Source organism: Trichoderma aggressivum (assembly GCF_033847375.1).
Source record: "Trichoderma aggressivum f. europaeum strain CBS 100526 chromosome Unknown scaffold_076, whole genome shotgun sequence".
Taxonomy (NCBI): domain Eukaryota; kingdom Fungi; phylum Ascomycota; class Sordariomycetes; order Hypocreales; family Hypocreaceae; genus Trichoderma; species Trichoderma aggressivum.
The window spans coordinates 53,280-75,951 of NW_026946442.1; the positions used below are offsets into that span (position 1 = coordinate 53,280).

A 22,672-nucleotide genomic window follows, 5' to 3' on the forward strand; every position below is an offset into this window, starting at 1 on the left:
ACCCTTGAGCCTAGTATACCCAATTATTCGCTTGGACAATACTACTGGAACTATGTCTGCCTCATTTGCGTCCACAGGTCAGTGCTCGGCCTTCCGGCGAACCCTGAATCACCGAATCGCGGAATGGGATATTGATCTGCTTAATACTGTGACGTCCTTGTACTCTATTATGTACTTATACGCCAGGGACAAGGCCGATTTGCAAAGTGAGCCGTGAGATGGGCGTCAAAGAAATTGAGGGGGCGGTGACATCGCGTTCCTTGAGAGAGCGTCTTTCCTCTTTCACCGATATCAATACTACTGCTGTCTTGAATATCGCTAGTCATATTCTACTAATAGCTGATTCTGTTCCCTGACCAACTCTCCTTTGCTCTTTCAAGAAATACAGGAGCGGGTGCGGGGTTTAAAGCTGAAGCTAGGTTAGGCTTGACATATGTTTGGTCAGATTGTACTCGTATTAGTGTATGATACCTTTTATTTTATAGGGCTTCCATAGATCACATCCAATCCTTCAAGAGCTTCTCACACACTTTCCACAAACGTTCTCCAGTACCACGATTCTCAAGTCCGTCGATGATATAATCGGCCCCAGTTCCCCAACGCCCCCATGGCTCAATATAGGATCCGTTCTTCCCGCCCTGATCGAGCATCGTTGTGTCGTCGACATTAGCAAAGCCTGCAAACAACAGGGTGAGGCCGCCGTAATGTTGTTCGTAAAGAAGCGGGGATGTCAGCCACTTGACGAGTCCGGGCTGGTTGCGCTGGAATTCGGATTTAACAGACCCTGGGTGGAGGGAAAGTGATAAGAGGCCATGCGCTGCGAAACGCCGGGCGAACTCATGTGCAAACATGACCAGCATGGCCTTGCTCTGCGGGTATTTGGTCATAGCCCCCTTGAAGCCGCCTAGCTCGTGCATGTTTAGGTCATCCCAGTTAACACCGTCGGGCTTGGGTGCCGCTCGATGTCCCGAAGACGAAACATAGACAACTCTCGAGTGGCCGGGCTTGGCGTCAGGCCGGGCGGCTGTCTCAAGACAGATAGGTGTTAGGAAATGCTGAAACAGAAACGGACCAAGCGCGTTGACACCGAGATGCGTCTCGAAGCCCTGGACAGTCTTGCTTCCGAACGGCGCCCCGCCGAGTCCGGCATTGTGCCACACAACGTCCAGCCTCGACTCCTTGGATAGAAATTCGACGGCAGATGCTTTGATGGTACTAAGGTCGTTGAGGTCCAGCCGGAGGAAGAAAATCTCTCCTCGACCTCGTTTGACGGTTGGATGAGGAGCGGCGGGCTCGGATTTGATCCGGCGGATGGCTTCTTCTGCCTTTTCAGCTGAGCGACCGGCAATATAGACACGGCCGTTGAGATTGTACACGGCCTTTGCAGTCTCAAAGCCACACCCGGACGAGCCACCTGTAATAATGAAGACGCGGCCAAATTGATCCGGAATATCTTTTTCAGTAAAACTTGGCTTAGGTGGGAAGGACTCCCTCCATGTTACAGCAGGCATAGTGGCGATGCCAGTCTTCGAGTTTGTTGGACAGAAAGCTCATCTGGAAATACAATCGACATTTAAATAGGTGTCGCATCTTGAACACAGGAAGACGGCATTGACAGAACATGACAATAACGTTCAAAACTCCGGGAGGCTTTCAGTTGAACCCCCGGATTCCCGCGGCCGCGGAGGTTGGTGGGTCCACCCGCGGGTATTTCTCACATGTCCTCGGCCGCCATGCATTTGCTTCCCCTTTACTTCACAACTCACAGAGAAGCACAGTTTTAGAAGGATCCGACTTGAATAATGACGACAGCGTGTGTATCCTGCAAAGTACAGAAACGGAAATGCGACAAAGCCACACCAAAATGCTCACAGTGCTCAATGTAAGGCGTCCGAACTATGCAAAGGCGGGAGACCAGGCTCTACTACATGTAGATGACTGACCACCAGAATAACATCGTAGCCGATCTTGCGAGTGTGTCTACCCGCGGCGGACGGGCAAATTATCGCGGAGAATCTCATCTGTTCGGATCGATCGTGACCCTGTGGCTGATGGCGGCTTACCCACAACTCCCGGCCTCCTCCATACTGACCGTCCATGCGAACCCCAGAAGATTAACGAGCCATGGGCGGCGCCGGTAGAGTTCCCGTCTGTTTATTTTGTTGACCGATACGTCTTCCAGCAGCATCGTATCCACGTCCCGACCGCCTGTACCGGGACCAGTGCATTTCCCACCGGTTTCATAGGAGCAACCCAGGCGGAGCAAGACTCGTACGTCTCGGCCTTCTTCGGTGGAGTCCACAGATGGCTGCCTGTTCTCGATGAAGAGCGCTTCCGCGCCCGGTTACTGGGGAAAACGCCCGTGGAGTTGCCCGCGGATGTGGCATTGCTTCTTCTCTGCATGAGGCTCATCACCTCGGCACCCTCCGAGTCGTCACGAAACGGGACCCGCACCGACCTTCATCTTGCAGCTAAACGGGGGTTTCTAAACTTGGAGATGGCAGGTGTTCTGTCTGTCGAATCTCTGGAAGCTGGCCTGCTCATCTCTCTCTACGAGATTAGCCATGCCATCTACCCATCCGCGTTTCTATCAGTGGGCGCTTGTACACGCTACGGCCAGGCCATGGGCTTTGGCGGACCCAATACCTTAAAGCTACGCCCTCCATATAATCGCAGCGAACTTGAAGAGAGTAGACGACTATGGTGGGCCGTTGTTCTCCTAGACAGGTATGCCCCCTTTTCCCCCTCTCAACTCCTTCACACCTCACCCCTAGTAGCCGCATTTCTTTCCCAAAAGACACGATGCCATTTCTGCTTGTTGTCAGCCTAATAATTATGTAGATATCTCAATCTCGGCTCTCCAAGTCGACTCGCCTCCGTCCATGATCCAATAGACGATGGTAGCATGGTCGTCTATGATGATGTATGGTGACAATATCTGGTCCACGGGCTTTTCGACATCGACGCTAATCTTTGTGAAGTCTCAAGAAACAGCCAACGCCAACAGCTTTGGATCCAGCAAGTCCGGGCGGCGTGACCAAGGTTGTCCTGCCTTGATTGCACAGGCCACTAGACTACTGGGAAAAGTGCTGCGGCACACATCCAATAGCTATTGCTCTGAAGTGGACTTGGAAGCCCAGAGTCTCGAACTCGAATTGTCGTTACACCAACGGCAAGAAAACGAATCCTCACAACTAGGCCGCACAATAGCCTCACTCATCGATGCCGCAGAGACTGAAGCCAGGAAGTGGGCAGTTCCTATCGAAGAACAGCTTATGATTTGCTACAGGTAAGCATGCGTAAATACTCCAGATCGTCGCTGACTCACACACGTTTAGTTCTCTCTTTGCTCTCTATAACCACTACGAGGCCTGCAAAGGCGATCATGCGCAGTGGGACGAGCTGACATTGGCCGCTGTCGAAGCAACAAGGGTGAAAGTCATTGAGCGGTGCAAAGATCTCCTTTCCGACCCAGCAAGCAGTTTGGAGAGCATCTCACCCTTCTTCCTTCACTGCATTTATATGGCTGCCATTTCTAGCCAATCCGCGCCGCAGACCGCTACCGCGACAAGGGATGTGCTTGTGAAAGCGCTTAGACGCCTTGAGCGTCGTTGGCAAGCAGCTGGTGAGACCAATGTCCTGTGAACTTGTTACAAACTATCTAATAAGAGTTGAAATAGGAGTCTATATAGAGATACTCGAAGCTAGAGAGATCCTACAATCGCCTTGATTATTATGTGTCGCTATTACAACTAGTCATATCAATTCAATATATTGAAGATCATAATCCAACGGCATTTAGATTCGAGATGCAATTGACAAACTGGTTTGTCTTCTTATTTGAGGCATCACCTTGAGCGAGCATCTTATCCAACGCTTCACCGTCTTATTAATTCCCTAAATATTCTGGTGGGGTGAAGGCTCAATCGCGTCTCCAGACTTCGGTGTTAGTCTCTGTTGGTGTTACAGACGAAGGATCAGCTGTACCTAATTCCCTTAACCCCGGCGTATCTCCTTGTTAGAGTGACTACCTACCATCTGGTTTTACATCACGTTAGGTCGTGACTGCCTACTAAACTTCGATATTCATACATCATTGCCTTTGATCATCTTACTCTATGCCTACTTATTAACTATCTCCATCCCTCCAGAGCACGTCTGCCCTAGCCGAGTATAAATGGTCTTCCCTAGCCCCGGATGCCAAACATGCCGAAAACGCAAAGTCAAGGTGATTGATGATCATCTTCGTCCTACGAAAATAAAGATGGGCAATTGATCATACAAACAATAGTGTGACTGTACGAGACCTCTGTGTCAGAGATGTCGCACCGGCGATAGAAGATGCACCTGGGACTCGGACGAGCAGACAGGTTTGCACTTTAGGAGTGAAAACGCGTTCGCTATGGGACTTCGGCGACGTCCACCTAAGACAAGTGGCTCTACTATTCCACTGGTATCAAACCACAGCAGAATACACCCAGCGCTGTCGCTGCCATTAGAGATGCACGCACTCTATTATTTTGCAGATAGTGTTTCCACGGAGAGGCATATACTAGGGGACGGTGGCCCCGAATACAGTCCGCACGTGCTACATCACTGGGAGTTGGCTAAGCCGGACTCTTGTCTCCGTCTTGCGTTGACGGCCTATTCGCATGCCCTGATAGGACGAAAAAGGGACGTGAGACAAGCCCTTTGCCTTGCTCAAAGAGTATACGCAAAGGCCGTGGAAGAGATTCAGAACGCCATGAGCACCATATCGGGCGATACGATCTATCAGGTGATGCTAGCCATGATGCTAATGGGCGGCTATGAGAACGTCATGTACTTTGCCAGAGAATCTCCAGCATTACCTGCTGACGCTATCGGTTCCCGTTTCTGGAAGAGCGTCTGTCATGAGAAGGGTGCGGCCAGTCTTCTCAGTGCACGTCGCGAGAGAGGCTTCGAAGCAGATACAGAGTTGGATAAGGCGATTCGTCAAAAGTGTGTAAGTAAATCTAGCAATTGACATCACGAGGTTTTACGCACGCTGTACGCTGACATGCGGCCCATGTAGCTTCGTATCATCATCCTTCGCGGAGGAGCAATGCCGGCTTGGTTGGAAGATGGCTCGGACTGGGGCGAAGAAGGACATGAGTTGGAGCTGGACTCACTCATTATCCGTGTTTTGACTTTGAGGAACAAATCAGTATCTTTCTTGAGAGATATGGATGGAAAAACCCCAGAAATCATTGAAAAGGTCAAGTCGATTGCCATGGAAGCATATACGCTCGATTATGATCTCGCTTTATGGCCATTGGGGCTTGCTCAAGACTGGAGGTTTCAAGTCGGCCGCAATAACTCACAGCCAGGTTTGAACGCAGCAGATGTCCGCGCAAAATCCCCTTTGCATACTTACTCTTCAGTTGGCCATGCAGCAATTTGGAATCGATACCGCGCTCTTCGTCTAATCACAAATAGCATTCAGAAACGAGCCTTCTTTGCAATTCGGTCGCTACCTGATGCTTCCTTTGCATATGCGAATATACAGAGATGCCAGGTTAACATTAACAATCTTGCTGTCGATCTTCGTTATGGTGTAGAGTTCTCTCTCACTTGCCAAGCCCCTACTAGAGGTGCTAAAGCTACCACATCTATTGATACGCCTCATCCAAGTGTAGCTGCATTACTAGCATGGCCGTTAACTGTGGCCGTGAGCGTTGATGCTGTCGAGCCTCTAGAGAAAACTTGGATGAAGGCTGCCTTGAAGGCCGTTGCACGATCTTTGGGGCACACGCTACTGGAATCCGTCAGTGACCATGGAGAGTTCAAGTTTTGACCCTTGCTTTCCTATGAGGACATTCACGTTGGCATTTTAATATTTCAGGCAGTCTCCAGCATACTATTGGGAGTTGTAATGGGATTAGAGATCGAGAATATTATCCACCAAGCAGACACTTCGGGTACACATTAACACAATATTCGTATCCAAGAACATTTTCACTGCTAAGTGACCAGACTGGCATCCTTAATTAAATAGCAGTATTTTCTGATCTCTCTCCTGGCCACCGACATAGCTCATATTCACGAACTTAGCTGAAGCTCAACCATAGAAAGCTTCTAGGACCGAATATCTCCAGCAGCAATCAGGGACTCACCTTTTCACACGGGAGATGAGCTCCAAGTTACGGAGATGGCGGGAGTATCGGGCTTAAGCTTGAGATATGTACTAATATACTGCATTATTGTGTCTGTAGCTGTTCGTATATGAGGTACTGAGGCCGGATATTTGTAATCTTCATTTATAAGGCTGTAAAGGATCATGGTTCGACTTTCGGGTCTCAACCGAGTTGCGGGTAATCCTCACGACCTTGCAGGGTTTTAGTGTGATCAATTCAATTCCTTTGGGATTTCACTAGACATGGTCTTGGATAGGAGCTAAACCATTTCTGGATAAACGCGCGAGGTCCCCATACTTGGCTCTTTGTCAGTTCAGCTATCTGGAACATGAATTAGTAAAAGAAGTTCGACATGAGCGAAATGAAGAAATAATGGAAGCAATAGTGGACAGCGGCGAGCCAACTTCATCTCTGGCTTTGTACTATAGAACATGGGCTAAAAATTATGTTACGGACTTATCGGATGTTAAAGTCTCTGACCCTTAGAAGACGGTTGGTCGGAATGTGTATAAAAAGGTCTGGACGACGTGATGGGTTCCAAAGTTTCTAACAAGACAACAACGCCTATTTCGAACCTCTCTCATCTGAAAATACAAGCTCTTTTGAAGCAGCAAAATCGCAGTCGATCCAATCCTTTCCTACCCCACAGAAACAATGGCTTTCTCACTTCCTCCAACGCTCCAGAAGAGCCTTGACGAAAGTCGGGTCGAGTATGTGAGGCTCGGCACATCAGGCCTCCGAGTCTCCGTACCAATCCTCGGCGCGATGTCCTTGGGCTCATCCAAGTGGATGCCGTGGGTGCTCGACGAAGATGAATCCATCGAGATTCTCAAGGCGGCCTATGATCGAGGTTTAAACACATGGGACACGGCAGACCTTTACACGAATGGCATTAGCGAGGAGGTCATCGGAAAGGCGTTGAAGAAGCATAATATTCCTCGCGAGAAAGTTGTCATCATGACTAAGTGCTTTCTCGCCATAACCGAAGAGCCGGATATTTTTACGGGTCCGTGGCAGCAAGAGATGTCACAGATGAAGGACTATGTGAACCAATCAGGTACGTTATCACCATCTATATGGCCTTTTTGGTGAATTAGGGGGCTAGATACACGAGGTTAATCGTGTGTTTGCGTAGGCCTCTCTCGCAACGCGATATTCAGGGCTGTCGATGCGTCTCTGCAACGCCTCGGAACCGATTACATCGATCTCTTTATGATACACAGATTTGACCCCTCCACGCCTATTGAAGAGACGATGAGAGCGTTACACGATTTAGTCGTGTCCGGGAAAATAAGATACATTGGTGCCTCCTCAATGTGGGCAACACAATTCGCGCGCATGCAATCCGTGGCTGAGAAGAACGGCTGGACCAAGTTTATCAGCATGCAAAACTACTACAATTTGTGCTATCGCGAAGAAGAGAGAGAGATGAACAGATACTGCAATGAAACAGGTGTGGGAATCATGCCATGGTCGCCCAACTTCGGCGGTAAATTGGCAAAGCCACTCGGAGACGCAGCATCTGTGAGAGCACAGATGCCTTCACCAACTGGCAACAGCCTTACTAAAGCAGACGAAGAGATTATCAAACGGGTAGAGGAATTGGCCTCCAAGAAAGAGTGGAAGATGAGCCAAGTCGCCCTTGCCTGGCTTCGTAGCAAAGGAGCAGTGCCAGTTGTTGGTCTGAACTCGTTGCTGAGACTTGAAGAAGCATGCGATCTGCGCGGAAAAGAGTTGACAGCTGATGATATCAAGTATTTAGAAGAGCCTTATGTGCCAAAGAACATTGTTGGTCATACTTAATGATCGAGGATATGAAAAGTGGCAACGGCTGAATTCATCTCTCAACTGTGAGCTGGAAAGTCTGAGTGTATTGGCAACTGTTGGACATGGACTGGGAAGTAGGTGCGAGAAATTCAGTAAAGATACACCAAGCGGTTCTGTGGCCAATCAAGAAGATGTCTTGGATTGTTATAGGAACGATTTTGTCCACAAGACAATGTTTCAGATGCTCTTTCTTGATCAGCATGTGCTAAGTCAGTGTAATCAAAGACGATTACTATAGCCTATACTATTTCTAAAGCAACTAAGTCTCCTACTCGCGGTTTAATATCAGCAAATGAATCGCTGTGGTAATCTCCAGGAGAAGTAAAATATTGACCAGCTTCAAAGGACTTTCCCTTTTCAGAAAATCTCCATTCTGCAGAGGGCACCTCGCATCCAGAGGGATCCATATATTCATAAAACTGCTGGTCCAGAAGAGATCGCGAATGTCCAAAACCCTCCCAATATCCATAGGACAGTTTATCCAAATAGTCCAAATAATCGAGGATATTTCCGCCCACAGAACCTACTTCACCATCCATTACACCCTGTAGGAAACAGTCTCCGACCAGATGATATTTCCGGACGAGTCCAGAATGGCCTTGAGGATTGCAGTACAATACTGGTCGTAGAACAAGTGGTAAGTGGCTGCCTGGTAGAATATAAATCTCATCGCCTTCCTTTATTAGCATTGGGCCCAAACCCATATTACAAGTGATGTAGCTCGGGTCGTTGAAAAACAATGTTCGGTTAGTTGCTGAGAGTCTCACGGCCTCTGTAAAATGACCATACTGCCCAAATCTAATATTAGCATGCATCCGGTGAGAATACCTAGATTCAACATCGATACGTATTCGGCACAGATCTTCATCTTCATCTCGGGAATTTTGGGAGATTGTTTGGCCAAGCCACCACAAGAGGGCCTTTGCATCATGTGTGTCGAGTCGTTTCAACCCCACACCTCTAGCATATGCCGCATCGGACAAGATGGTTTTCAGAAGGTTTTCTTGAAAGTTTTCTTGAAAGTTTTCTTGAAAGTTTTCATGAGTATGCCTACTCATAGCCACCATCCACCATCTTTGAAGCACCTCCATGATTGTATTTCGATCGGATGATGAATACAGTGGCTCTGCGATTTGGGATACTGTTGCAATCTTGATGCCGTGAACTGCTAGAGAGCGTCCAGAATGATGAATAAGGCCGTACTTTGGCAGATCTTTATTACCGTCTTTATGGCAGTGCTCTGCCAATGCTTCGCAGAGGTGCTTAATCTCTTCTATAGCGGGTGAAGTCGATCTGGTATTCAAGCATCGTAGCTTCTGTGCAAGTTCCTCGCGAAGAAGATACCGCGTGCGGACTTCGGCTTTTAGCGAGTCAAGCAGTAAAGCCACCTCCCGTTTAATAAATTCATGCTTGGGGATTTCGCTAAAAAATCCATGCTTGGGGGGTTCGCTCGTGTCCGTAATGAGTATTGGCGTCACTCCCTTACTGGCATCGAAAAGAGAAGAAAGAACGGCTCGTTGGCGCTGATTCTCATCAAGCTCTGTACTCCAATCTGGAACCCAAGATGGTATGTCTCGTCTCGTTTTGCGACTATGATCTCCGTAAAGAACGGAAAGAGACTTGGTTTTCCTTATTGTCTCAATTATTGGCGCCATATAGACTTCTATCACATCTAACCGGTAATCAGGCTGAATACCGATTGCTTGGTTGCACAACCCTAGAAGAGCATAGACTCTGTCTCGATCATCAGAAGCTTTGCGATGTCCAAAATACTGCATGAGCGAAAGGAGATCAGCTCCTTGAGACTTCTTCCAATTCTGGCGGAAGTGATCTAAATTAGAGACACGCGAGAAAAGATTAAAAACCCTCAAGTCGCTGGCCGGAATAGAAGTAGGATGGTTTGCGTATGAAGATTCCCAAGAATGTAAGACAGTTGCAACTCTGACCAGCAATTCCCATGAGATTTCCCCGTTACCGTATCTCACGGTGAGCTTTTCAGCGACGACTGCTTCCTGAACGACCCATATCCGATCCCACCAGGATACAAGTAATGTGCGTCGCAATGCCTCGGAAAGTTGTGTTAAATGATCTTGAGGAAAATCCGCCAGGAATTTAAACAAATCTGAACAGCTTGGGCACTGGGCCACAACAGTTAGAAAAGAAAATATCTCATAGGCTCGAATCGGTGTCTTCGGCGGCGATGTCTTCCAAATGTCGATTGCGGCGGAAGCATCCACAGTGCCAACTTCAAATCTCTTGAGCGGACGAAAATCTGCACATGATTTGGAATGTTGCTTGCTGTAATCCAACCCGTTACCGAGAAATATTATCACCTCGCTAGCCATGCTATAGATCTCGCGCATCTGGGCAACCTGCGATGATCGCTCGACGGTGTTGCTTTGGTCAATGCACTATGTATTGGTTAGTAGCTGATTCTCTGCTTCGTTTGGCAGTAACATAATCACCAATGCATCAATCCACAGAGTGATTTTCTTTTCTTGCTCCCTCAAATGTTTTAGAGCAGTTTCAAGGTTGGCCGTCACTTTAATTTTGTAACCATTGACCAAGATCTCTGGGCGGTTTCGTCTCCCACGCCCCCAAACATACGACAGAGCTTTATATGGAGGATAACCATCGCGAAGTCGATTATAATGCTTGAGTGTACAGTGGATTTCATCGTTCCATTGACCTGGAGATAGCTCCATTAAACGAAAAAAGCCAGGTGCTGTAGATGAATAGTCTGTAGTTGACGTCGCAACCAGTGCATATAAAGGGTTATCAGATATTCGATGGCGTGGAGTGTCCATATTGGCTATGGCTAATTTCACGGCGGTAATGTAGCGGTAAATCGTGCCAATGTTTTTTTGTGTGTGTAAGAAACAACGGAGTATATATTAACAGAGTTTTGAAAAATCCGAAGTCTCTTCAATGATGCCTCTCTACCCTTCCCAGCCCAATGCTCAGCCCAAATGGAAGCCCAATACCACGAATCTCTGTTCAGGCGTCAACCTACAGGCAGCCGAGCCTTGGTGGCTATGCAAGGCAACAACCCGGCCAATCAGATTCTAAGGCCCAAATACTGCCTTGAAAGCAAAGCCACGTCAATGGAGAGATAGTGTTTTAATTGGTGGCTGCTCGCTGTATAATTATACCGTGCAAATTGGAGCGACATGAGGCTTTACGTTAGGCTCATATCCGATAGGACGTCGCTAATTGAGTGCGACCAACGGCAAATCCATAATGACAGAGCTACATTACGTCCATCAAGTATAGCTAACAGATGCCAGATGTTTAGAACAAAAGAAGTGAAAACAGAAGGTTAATTACTGGCAAATAGAAGTAAATGCGAGGCCAAGAGCTAATCTCAGATTTATTCAACCAATATATGGCACATACAACAAGGCCTTTGAATCGGTATATCAATCTTGTCCACAGGTGAATATTTTAAAAATAAAGGCATTCGGCTGCCATTATCTGATCTGAAACCTTGGTAGGAATGCTCGTTTCCGAAATAGCATAAGAGATCACCACCGAACCATGAGCGCAATCTTCCTCACTGCATGGCATCGGTCAATACCAGCTCGAAACACGGCAGAGTTTTTGACATACCTATAGAAGAAACACTCAATAGTGCGATCCTTGATTGTTGGGACGAAGATGGAACCGCTGCTAATGATTTTAGTTTACGATCCTACTCTTGTACAAAGATTAAGAACTCACATGTAAAGAGAATCGAGGGGAGTACACTGATTGTCGATCAAGGTTCGGCTGCCTTTGTAGTTTTCATGGGAGAAGACAAGAGCCTGTTTGGATTGACTTTGATCAGCATTGAATCAAGGTCGTTTGACAGGCCGAGTTCGACTCACAAATGGATCTGGTGCTGGACGAGCTCCCTTTACAGCAGATGCCAGTACGGTGAAGGTGAACGGCAGCAGGGCGGACAGTTGCATGGTTGCGAATTTGCTATGTTAGATCCAGTTTTTTGAAGAGAGAGATGAACTCGATATTTGAAGATTGCGAAAATTGTTACCATTCGAAGAGCATGGGATAGTTATTTATATGCGATTCTAACATGACAAGTTGCGGTGAGGATATTGGACCATTTGAACCCATCCATATGAAGCCTAATCCATGAAAAGAGTAGTAACACAGAGATCACTCCGTAAAATTACGACGGAGCACATTACGATGAATTCTGCAGGGGCATAAGACTTTCATTTCCGTGTGTTTCGGATCGGGTTGTGTTCACCGTCACACATATTGGCTGAACTTGGACCTTGGATTCAGTGTTATCTCTATAGTCTGCTTGATCATTTCGTCAGATATTCTATGCAGTACGGAAAAAAGCATAAAGTAATTTACCCATATCATATTAACATATTAAGCGATCAAAATAGCTTTTAACTACTGGATTGTAATTGACTGGTGACATCAAATACTAGAACAGGTGAGAGGGAGAGGGGGATGTTACACCAGAGCATGCATGTCTGAGACATCGGGCGCCTCTTCGCCTCTATCCCCACATTGATCATAATACGAAGAGGAGAAAATATTAGAAGGCATGTCTCTACTGAAGACACATTCTAGCCTATTGGAGCAATCTTACATCATGTTAGCTACACACAAAGAATAAGTCGAGACTAATATTGAGTAGAATCTTGTGACTGTGCGAAGGTGCTATGATCGCCACCAAGCCATCAATGTTAGGACTCTTGTCAAGAAGCGAACACGACATAGGGAATCGACATACTCTCAGCGAGTGAGAGCCGCAACTTTGAAGGCTGTACTTTCTATGAGCTAATGAAGAAGATACTTGGTTATTCCAACTGTTGAAGAAAGTCTCCAGGTCGCTTATCTGACTGGGTAGTGAGTTTGATGCCTTGCCTTGACAACCTGAATAGTGTTCTACTGTAGGTTAACTAGAAATCGGGAGAAGATTCCGAGCAAGCTAAGGTTTCCTTGGATGCCTCTGTGATTAGGTCCTCAACTATTACGCACTCTTGATATATGTTTAAAAACTCTACAAAAGCAATTGGACCGTGTATGAAGAAAGTGATTAAACCTCACAAGCTATCTGAATGTTTCTCATCCGAAGTCATGGTGTAGCTGGAGTACCGAAGCTCTTTGCTGTGTACAGGGGCTAGCCGCTAGCTGTAGCCCATGTACATGTACTTGGCTCTCGCAGGGGGGCTCGCGCTATCTGGCCTACTAGCGCCGTGTCCAAAAGTGCATGTACCTTCCTAGTCGTGTGCCTTGGTACATATACCTGGGCATGGGCAGTGAACCTGAGCATCTCTTTAGAACTTGGACGTATCACCGCATTCATCGCAACCGCATTCTGTACCGTACAACTCATAGCTGCCATGGCGCGTGCCTCTCAAAGGCGTATCTACTTATATGAACAGCAAACATGGAATATTTGGAATCTGATCAAAAGAGTCCTAGCTCTGCTTACTGGCCCCACTGGATATTCGCTTTCGTGGTCTCATCTTTCTCGGGTATAAGATAGGCAAGCCCCCTCCGAATGCACTGAAGTATAGCCTCATATATCTATTTCAATCAGCCACTGAGCCACAGCCAATCTTTCAAGTAAACTGTGTCACGGTTAGAGAACGCCCTGGTCACCATGAGCAGCGCCGCGGATGATGTTATCTCCCTATTCCGCATTCACACCACGGCTCTTGCCAATCAAGATTGGGTCACTATCAAGGCCAGGCTTCACCCCAACCTTACTCGAAACCACGTCGCTATAACCGCCGAGCAGTATGTTAGTCAAGCGAATGAGGGGTTCAAGGCGATACCCGACTTGACCGTCGTCCTGGACCAGGCTTTCGCCGATAAAAGCAATAACGTGGTGTTTGGTCGCCTGATCGTGCGCGGCACACTCAAACAGGAGTTTATGGGAATCAAGCCCTCTGGAAAGCCATTCGAATTCTCGGAACTCACAATTCACGAGTACAAGGATGGCAAAACATTTCGAATTCTCACGGCTACGGAAAAAGAGGCAATAAAGAACCAGGTCGAGAGCCTTCCCCGGACGCCATTTGACACAGGATACGGCTATGACCTTCCTGAACAGACAGCCGGCCTGAAAGAGCGATTTACAAGTTTCATAGAAGGCATAACCAAGGGAAATGTGAAGGAATCTGTCCTCGAATACTGCGCCCCCGATGTTGTGTTTAATGGCATACAGAAGATTACGAGGGAGGAGATAATTCAACAGAACTTGACCATACAAGACGCACTCACAGACTTGAAAGTGGATTTCGACGGGCTGGTAGTTGATGAAGACCATCAGCGGGTTGGCTCTGCTTACTACGTCACTGGACGAGTCATCAAGCCGTTTAAAAGCTATTTGCCGGGTCAAATCGTACAACAATACACGTACGCCATGCATTTTATAAACGAGGATGGGCAACTTGGAGTCATTACGTCGGTAGTGGAGAGCGAAAAAGCTATTGAGGAGGGTAACGAAGCTGCGCATTGATGTCATGGGAAAAGACTTGGTCAAATCCGAAAGCTCATATTGTGGCCCTTAAACAAATCTATGTGCATACATATCTATCAACGCGCAGAATGCTTTACTTAAGGGCAGCAATGTCCAAGTCTTTTACTATGGAATCTACGTGAAAAAGAAGATCTTAATCTGAAACCTCGAAATAGGGTATTAGTCCGGTAAAAGACTGAGAGCAACTTGCCTGCCAAAAATCGTGAGGTTGTCGGGCGGAAAATCATAGCTCCATTTTCCCTGTGCAATGATCAACTTCTCTCATTTGATACAGAACGAGTATACTTGCCACAGAGACCCTATGCCGCAGTAGCCCCTATCATTCCTCCATGTGTTGATCATACTGTACGCGGATTTAGGAATCATTTCCGAAATTCCCCATTTCGGAATGTGTAAGTGGATACGAAAGTCTGTCTGTGCTGATTACAAACATATCAGCATTAGTCAGAATCTCGGACTCAACTTCATGATAGAAGGTCACCGCAGCTGTCCAGGAGATACCCTCATGAACATCTTCCTAGGAAACTTGAGGTCTCTAAGCAATAATCCCTCAATACATAATAATGAGATCAGGAGGCAGCCGAACTGCAAACGAGCCACAGCTAAAGACACGAATCCGTCGTTGGAGACGGTACCAACCCCCAGCGAATCTTGAACATGGTAATGATTCAGTGGCTGAAACAACACCATCCGGACAATTAAATAGACGATTGAGAAAGAGGATTGGGCTGGAATTTATCAACACATCACATCCTCAAGATGCCACCTCGTCAACTGCGATTTCTAGTATTCGGTCACACGCGGCACGAAATATCCATGCGTCGCATCGCGCGTCGTCCTCACAGCCGAAGGGGAATGAGAGGGGGAGAAAACCCCAGATGGATACTAATGAGATCTCTTTTTTGAGTATAAATTGGCCAGTGAACCTAATGGTTCCTGTTTACAGCGACTTACTCCATTGCTTTGCACGGCCAATGACAAAGTTTGAACATTTTCTTCTCGACTACTGTAAGTGGCTGCCAGACGAATAATTTTGAGAGTCTTCTACTCGCACACCGCTAACTTGCCATAGATGCAGAATCAGTTATCCCAGATGCCCACCTTTGGTGCCACCATGGCGACGAGGAGACCCTATTTATTGAAGGTGTGAAACTGTATTGGCTTCCCTTTGTAGTCACAGACAGTGGCTTGTTAGCTGGTATACTACTATCCTCATGTCGTAATCTTGCACTCCGCGAGCATCGAGCCCAAGCAAATCATGAGTATTCTCAACTTGCAATGATGTACAAGCTCGAGTGCATCAGATCTGTGAATGAGGCTATTGTAGCAGAAGGACCAACCATTACCGAGACTACAATTGCGAAAACCTTACTGTTATGTGCAGATGAAGTAAGTCAGAAACTGAATATGCCGAGAGACAGTGTCTAATAAAATTATGGTGTAGTTCATGTGCGATGACCTATATGCCTCAGCTCTGCATTTTGAAGGTATGAACAACATGATAAAGTTGAAAGGAGGCTTATCGAGTGTCGGAGTCAATGGGTTTTTGAGAAAGGCTCTTCAATGGTGCAATTTGGAAAGCATTCTGAAAATAAGGTTACAAAATTATAACCTTAAAAGCACTAGAGAGACTATATGAGAAGCTATGTCTTTATTTAGTAGCTGTATAATAATAGAGCTTCTTCCAAAACCTTTCTACGCAAGGACACAAATCTGGTGCTAGTGTTCACGATGACCTGGATTGCGTATAAAGGCCAGAGGCTACTGACAGTCTACACATAAGTCATGTTCAGAGCAGACTGTGCTTGGTCCCTGCGGCGGAAATGGTAGTCTTGAAGCATTGAGATTCAGCTTTCCGTCTTCAATACCGGTGTTGATGGTGGCATATCTTACTGAAAATACGTAAAAGAAACTTGTACTCCTAGAGGTTCAGATTCTTGAACAAAGGATTCACTATATTGTATACCTAATGGCGGAATAGAATGATACCATTTGATAGGATTGGCCTCTATATTGAACGAGGTGCTACATGATGGAGATTTGCAAGACCCTTCACTATTTCAGTATATTGACATCAATCTTTCATATAGATTGGCAGGCCACCGTTTCAGTGCTCTTCCTAATATATCTTCATGGTAATATATGGGACGTAACTATACGTCTAATCCAATGTGGCAACTGTTCAATATCTATGAAGAACTGCTCAAAGCCTCCCGAACGGAGTCTTCCAAACTCTTCCAACCATCTTGCTTAGCCCATTTTTTCAACAGCTTTAGTGGAACAGTGTCATCGGCTGTTGTAGAAATTGCTGGTGGCACCGGAAAATCATCAACAACTTGATGGGTTGGATCAATACGGCGCATGATAGCCAAGACATTATTCCAGTTGAAAGGAGTCGCCCAGGCTTGGATCCGTTCCTCTTTAGTGTCCTTATCAAGGACTGCAGCGACATGGAGGACTGCAACATCTTTGACATTAACGTAGATGGCTGTGTCGTACTATTAGCACTCTAAGAAACTCTTTGTAGGGATGGTCGAAGCGATACTCACAAGAAGGCATCAACCCAGCAAAGGTTGTGTCGCCCTTCCACAACCCGCTAACCCAACCAGCTGTACCTCTTGCATGGCTGGGGTGAAGCATAGCGCCAAATGTGGTGAAGGGGCTCACAACATTAAGTACGAAGTTGGGCTTCTCATCTTGAAGGAACTTCCAAACAGCCTTCTCAGCCTCCACCTTACTCGCCATGTAGGTGATCATGCCGCGGGAGGCGTCGTACGGTGGTGGTGCCCACGCTGCCTGCACAGCCGTGTCATTCCAGGTATCGCGGCCGACATGTCCCGACGCGCCGGGAAGGGGCATCATGGCTGAGCCAGCTGAGGACGTGAAAACTACGCGTTTAACGGAGGGTTCTGCAGCGGCGGCTTTTAAAAGCGAAACAATTCCAGACACAGTCTGTGGGATAACCTGGTTCGGGTCCGGATCAAGGTTCGAGACAGTGGCAACGTGAGCGATAGCTGCAACCCCTTTAATGGCATCATCAAAAGCATGAGGAACTCCAAGGTCTGGCACCTGGATAAGCTCTACGTTGCCAGCCGCATACGCAGCCGAGAACAAATCGTCTGTGAGCCAAGATGCCTTAGAAACATCGCGAACCGTTCCGCGCACTTTATATCCCTGGCGGAGAAATTCCTGTGCCACATGTGTCGCAATAAAGCCTGTAAGGCCTGTTATGAGGACGAGGGAGCCTCTAGGGATAGCTGCAGGTAATTCTGCCATGATGATGAAGATTTATGAATTTGTGGTGAAGTTGGTGTATAATGATTGTATGATGGTATTGAACAAAGTTCCTATCTCCTCGAGTTATTGCCCATACTTATATACATTAATTCTAGTTTTAAAGTCCACCTTGCTGAACAATCATTTCAGAATTATTAATTCACATCATTCGTGGCTATATAACAAATCCGAATGGATTCATAATCGTGGCAAGCCTCTCGTAGAGTGAAGACTATCGCAGAAATACCGTATCCGAGAGCAATTGAGATATTACTGTTTTGGGAATGTGTGCTAAGAGCTACTGTCTATATTAGGTAGCTATAAGGACACGTTAACACACTTTGACGACTGAGACGCGAGATCCCTGAAGAAAAGAGACTGCCTGGTTTATTAAACATCGCTTTATGAAGAGCATAATGTCCGATTGGGAATATTGCGGATTATCTGTTACCGGCTCAGCAAGCAATGGCTTGATTAGTCTTTCCGCATGTTGAGGAGGCCAATTTATAGATGGGGGTACCCTTTACATGTTAAAGCCGCCTTATTTACGGGATATTTTAAGGGAGTTAGGGATCCTGTTAAGTTTAACCCAATAATGACACATTTCAGGCTTTTGCAGGGTTGGGGATCTAGGTTGGGAGCTTCCTCCTCGAATGTATGTCTTAGTCATGAACTTATTGACCATTTCTGCGGAGCGGAAATAGCTTCTCCGCATGCCAAACGCTTCCAGGTTGATGAATCAATACGCCTAGTTGTGACAATAACTGATAAGAATCCAACACTTGCACAACAGAGAGCAACAGTGAGGCGATTCGCCCCTGATCACTTCCCTGAGCGCCGTCAGCGGGCACCAATTGGCCAGATCGGGACGCCAAGACCTTTTTTTCCTTTTTTAGAATCTGTACTATTTTAGTAGATCTATATATTGCCGAATAGAAACCCAGCGATTTCTCTTAGACGGCGGGCAAGATGCACATCATTAGGGATCTGTGTCAACTATGTGAAATTTTCTTACTTTCGGAGGTGGATCGGCATTCCTGTGATATGGACTTTTCTTGTGGCAAATTAGACACGGTAAAATATTGGATAGAAAATGAAGCAACAACAGGTACACTGTTGCCTTGGTGAGATCCTCACACAGATTCTATAATCCCGAAATACATCCTCTGAACATGCTGAAGTTCTCATCCGGCATCCATCCTATGCGCCTTAAGTCACTAATTCAGCCCCACGCCTTTTCCCCCCTTTTTGCGATGTCTCTTATTGGAGTGTTTAATGTGCTAGATCATTAACAAATTGATGACTGCGTATGCTTTAGCATCCGCAAATGAAGGCCGTTGACACTGTGGCTCACTGTCAACTATGCCAGCAGCCAATGTATTGAACCCATTTCTCTTAATTCCGATGGCAAAGAGCCTGAAGAGCATACAGAAATGAGTTACACGTTGCCTAATTCCGCAGCGGAGTTGGAATGTGTAAGATGTTTAAAGTTCGTAGTAATGTATATCATCAATGGCGGTCTAACTTCCGGACGGAGTACTCCGTGGCTACGGAAATATCCACACACTTTTCAGAAACTTTTACATTTAAACTAGTTCCTCTCTCTTCTATTACGTTTGGCCAGCTTGTTGATTCTCAGCAGGGCATTTATTTGTCATTGTAAATGAAAGCGCTCAAGAGGCCCTTCGTCATGTCTAAGGAAGAATCTCAAGCGGCAACAAGCATTGACGACAATGCGGACAGCGACACTAAACAACCAGCCGAGACGGAAACTCCCTCAGACCAGCCATCACTTTCTCCAACGGCAGTGGCCTTCATCCTCTTAGGGCTGAGTTTGCCTGTTTTTCTTATTGCCCTAGATACTTCCATTGTTGCTACAGTTGGTAGTCCTATGAATGGCGAATCTACCACTAGAACTAGGCTAACCGGTTTATGCTCTTCTAGGCTATTCCATATATCACAGATCGTTTCCAATCCACAAAGGATATTGGGTGGTATGGAAGCGCATATTTTCTCGCGTTGTACGTCTTCTTAGCTCTATACTACTGTATCCTGCATTAGTGCTAACATTGGCCCTCTCAAGATGTTCACTGCAGCCATTAAGTGGTAAACTGTACACAACATTTTCTCTCAAAGTAAGCAAAGCTGCCATTACGACATTAATGCGAGAAGTCCAGTCTAACAACTAGCAGTGGACATTCCTCACCTTCTTTGCCGTCTTTGAGCTTGGTTCTCTACTATGTGCCACGGCTGTGAGCTCTAATATGTTTATCGGCGGGCGTGCTGTTGCAGGAGCCGGAGGAGCAGGCATCGTATCTGGTGCTTTTTCCATCGTCGCATTCATCGCTCCGCTTGAGAAGAGACCACGTAAGAACCACCTTCCTTCACGAATGTACCCCCCTGAAGTTAACCAAACGGTCTAGTGTATATTGGGTTTATATCCTCATTCTTTGGCGTTGCGACTGTGATTGGCCCTTTGATCGGGGGAGCCTTTACAGAACACGTATCGTGGCGATGGTGTTTCTATATCAACCTACCAATCGGTGCCGTAGCCGGAGCAGTGTTGGTAGTAGCCTTCAATCCTCCCACGAGAGATATAGAAAACGAGCCCATCACCCGTCGCATCAGGGCTCTTGACCTTATCGGTGCAGCTCTTTTCATTCCGGCAATCTTGATGGCCCTACTTGCACTACAATGGGGAGGATCCACATATCCCTGGAAGTCGGCGACCATTATTGGACTTTTCCTCGGATTTGGAGGTCTCTGTGTGTTTTTTGTCCTCTGGCAGATTTATAAAGGCGAAGAAGCCATGTTACCCATGTCCATACTCGTCAACCGCACTGTTGCCCTCAGCAGCCTCACTCTGGCGTTTGCATACGGCGCAATATTCGCAGTCGTATATTATCTTCCAGAGTGGTTCCAAGTCATCAAAGGAGCAGGCCCAATCCGAAGCGGTGTCATGAGCCTCCCAACGTTCGTTCCGCAAATCGCCGCCGCTCTCTTATCTGGAGCATTGGCTCCTAAACTAGGCCCCCTGAACCCCTGGGTCTACATTGGCTGTGCTCTTATGGCTATCGGTATGGGACTTTATGCTACATTTGATGTCGACACAAATTCTGCACACTGGATCGGCTACCAAATCCTTCCAGGTATAGGATTCGGCATGATGGCCCAAATGCCCGTTGTAGCGGTGCAAGCCACCTTGCCGACTTTACAGAGTCCTGTCGGCGTTTCTACAGCCACTTTCTCTCAATTCTTTGGCAGTGCCATTTTTCTAGCGATTTCACAAGCTGTGTTTGCCAATATCTTCATTGATAAGCTGCCGACAAATATCCCCGGCGTTGATATACAAAGCCTGCTCGTCAGTGGGTCAGGAGCTATTCGCAAACTGGTGCCCCCAGAAGATTTGCCAGTTGTTCTGGGCGCATTTAACCAGGCTCTTGTAGGTACATTTTATCTCTCTGCGGCCGCATCTGCAGCTGCGGTTTTGATATCATTTGGGATACCTTGGATCAATATCAAGGGAAAGAACTTGACAATAGAGCCTGGAGCATGATACGGCACAATCATTCAACCTTTGCTACTGGCAGCCTGCGTTTCATTTCAATTCGCGGCTAGCTAGGATATATTGCAGGCAATCGATTTGTCCCTTGATCCACGCCTTGCTGCGGCCCTTCATTAAATATTACGACTATCAAAGGGTACCTTTAGACTGAACCCTCCCATATCTCTGCATAGATACTTATTTAATATACTTCCCACTCAGCTAAATAATAATTCCATTTCCCATTTGTTTCTTATTATTCTACAAGGATATGGAAAATATTTCTCAGAGCTTCGTTGGGGAGAGTAGCTCAGTCCTTTGTAGATTCCGTAAAGGTCACTCACTCTCAATCCTCTGAACTCCGACTTCAACTTGACTAATACTATGTAGGTAGTAATCATAATAGAGTTATTGGGAAAACCCCGTTTCTCCTAAATTTGGACACTTTCATTGTTGCTACAATTAGTAGTTTCTCACCTTTGCTCCTCGATCGCAGAATAGGATGCGAAAGATTGCATGACCCGTTGCATAGGCCTTTCTATGAGACCGTTGTGTTTAGTCATCCTGCGACCTTGCCTAATATTTGGTCAGAGCGATGTAGTATAAATAAGCGACTCCATCCCCCATTCTCAAAGCTTTAGGGATACCTATCGCGAGTGAATATTTGCCCCCAAGCTGTTCAACATACATCAATTTGATTCATGCGTTGATCTACTGTTGCTTTCGCTCGCTTATTGCTCAACCGACCTCACGAATGTTGGGCCGCGGGACGGGCCTGTGCGCTATCCTCATGTCTGCAACAAAATGTTCAGATGACTTATCGCCACGCCCTCGAACTCTTCAATCAGCCATTATCCCAGAACAGAGGCTAAAATGACTTGAAATATGTCATACAGTTACACAAGGTCATGAAATTCTCAGAAATTCGTGCGTATGTGGGGCCTTGCTGAGACACATCACCGCACACGAGCTGCAAGGGACGCCATCGAGATCGATGTCTTGAATCCAGGCGCCAATTTCATTATCCTTAATTCCTAGTCATCATGATGACTGGACATCAATGTATGGATCTACCTAGGCAATTACATATGGCTAAAGTCTCATCCATTTATACGACTCCAAAGCCACAAGAAATCACATCAAGTTTTAGGCCTAGATCATGGACTAATGTAAGCTTCGTTCTTCTTCCTCTCTTTTTTGTTGCCTTTATTAGAAAACATATATAATTTCTAATTTTCTCTGGAGCAGTATTACACAATGAGATACATGTCGCATTTGCGACTTGTGGCAAAAAGCATTAGCCTAGGTAAGGACCACTTCAGCTGCGCGTGTATTCCCAATGATGCTGCTATTATTGTATAT

General features: G+C 46.5%; 9 protein-coding genes across 9 annotated transcripts; 5 read left to right on the forward strand and 4 right to left on the reverse strand.

Moving 5' to 3' along the window:
- Positions 1–497: 497 nt before the first annotated feature.
- On the reverse strand, positions 498–1,511 carry Triagg1_10543 (uncharacterized protein; the record flags this gene model as incomplete). The annotated part of the gene is made up of 1 exon (XM_062894626.1): positions 498–1,511. The coding sequence occupies one exon, from the start codon at positions 1,509–1,511 to the stop codon at positions 498–500; it is 1,014 nt and encodes a 337-aa protein (XP_062750494.1).
- Positions 1,512–1,621: 110 nt separating this feature from the next.
- Triagg1_10544 (transcriptional regulator family: Fungal Specific TF) lies at positions 1,622–3,645 on the forward strand (the record flags this gene model as incomplete). Its single annotated transcript, XM_062894627.1, has 5 exons — positions 1,622–1,707; positions 1,963–2,727; positions 2,842–2,923; positions 2,982–3,289; positions 3,339–3,645. 5 exons carry the CDS (start codon positions 1,622–1,624, stop codon positions 3,643–3,645), a joined length of 1,548 nt encoding a protein of 515 aa, XP_062750495.1.
- An 856-nt stretch (positions 3,646–4,501) lies between these two features.
- Triagg1_10545 (uncharacterized protein) lies at positions 4,502–5,815 on the forward strand (the record flags this gene model as incomplete). Its single annotated transcript, XM_062894628.1, has 2 exons — positions 4,502–4,984; positions 5,054–5,815. The coding sequence occupies 2 exons, from the start codon at positions 4,502–4,504 to the stop codon at positions 5,813–5,815; spliced, it is 1,245 nt and encodes a 414-aa protein (XP_062750496.1).
- A 994-nt stretch (positions 5,816–6,809) lies between these two features.
- Triagg1_10546 (uncharacterized protein) lies at positions 6,810–7,958 on the forward strand (the record flags this gene model as incomplete). The annotated part of the gene is made up of 2 exons (XM_062894629.1): positions 6,810–7,212; positions 7,291–7,958. 2 exons carry the CDS (start codon positions 6,810–6,812, stop codon positions 7,956–7,958), a joined length of 1,071 nt encoding a protein of 356 aa, XP_062750497.1.
- Positions 7,959–8,729: 771 nt separating this feature from the next.
- On the reverse strand, positions 8,730–10,617 carry Triagg1_10547 (uncharacterized protein; the record flags this gene model as incomplete). Its single annotated transcript, XM_062894631.1, has 4 exons — positions 8,730–8,754; positions 8,811–10,393; positions 10,448–10,524; positions 10,590–10,617. 4 exons carry the CDS (start codon positions 10,615–10,617, stop codon positions 8,730–8,732), a joined length of 1,713 nt encoding a protein of 570 aa, XP_062750498.1.
- Positions 10,618–11,426: 809 nt separating this feature from the next.
- Positions 11,427–11,932, reverse strand: Triagg1_10548 (uncharacterized protein; the record flags this gene model as incomplete). Its single annotated transcript, XM_062894632.1, has 4 exons — positions 11,427–11,538; positions 11,592–11,651; positions 11,703–11,785; positions 11,849–11,932. The coding sequence occupies 4 exons, from the start codon at positions 11,930–11,932 to the stop codon at positions 11,427–11,429; spliced, it is 339 nt and encodes a 112-aa protein (XP_062750499.1).
- A 1,676-nt stretch (positions 11,933–13,608) lies between these two features.
- On the forward strand, positions 13,609–14,469 carry Triagg1_10549 (uncharacterized protein; the record flags this gene model as incomplete). Its single annotated transcript, XM_062894633.1, has 1 exon — positions 13,609–14,469. One exon carries the CDS (start codon positions 13,609–13,611, stop codon positions 14,467–14,469), a length of 861 nt encoding a protein of 286 aa, XP_062750500.1.
- A 2,210-nt stretch (positions 14,470–16,679) lies between these two features.
- Triagg1_10550 (uncharacterized protein) lies at positions 16,680–17,766 on the reverse strand (the record flags this gene model as incomplete). Its single annotated transcript, XM_062894634.1, has 2 exons — positions 16,680–16,978; positions 17,040–17,766. The coding sequence occupies 2 exons, from the start codon at positions 17,764–17,766 to the stop codon at positions 16,680–16,682; spliced, it is 1,026 nt and encodes a 341-aa protein (XP_062750501.1).
- Positions 17,767–19,429: 1,663 nt separating this feature from the next.
- On the forward strand, positions 19,430–21,322 carry Triagg1_10551 (uncharacterized protein; the record flags this gene model as incomplete). The annotated part of the gene is made up of 5 exons (XM_062894635.1): positions 19,430–19,645; positions 19,711–19,787; positions 19,850–19,901; positions 19,959–20,133; positions 20,190–21,322. 5 exons carry the CDS (start codon positions 19,430–19,432, stop codon positions 21,320–21,322), a joined length of 1,653 nt encoding a protein of 550 aa, XP_062750502.1.
- Between the last annotated feature and the right edge of the window lie 1,350 nt (positions 21,323–22,672).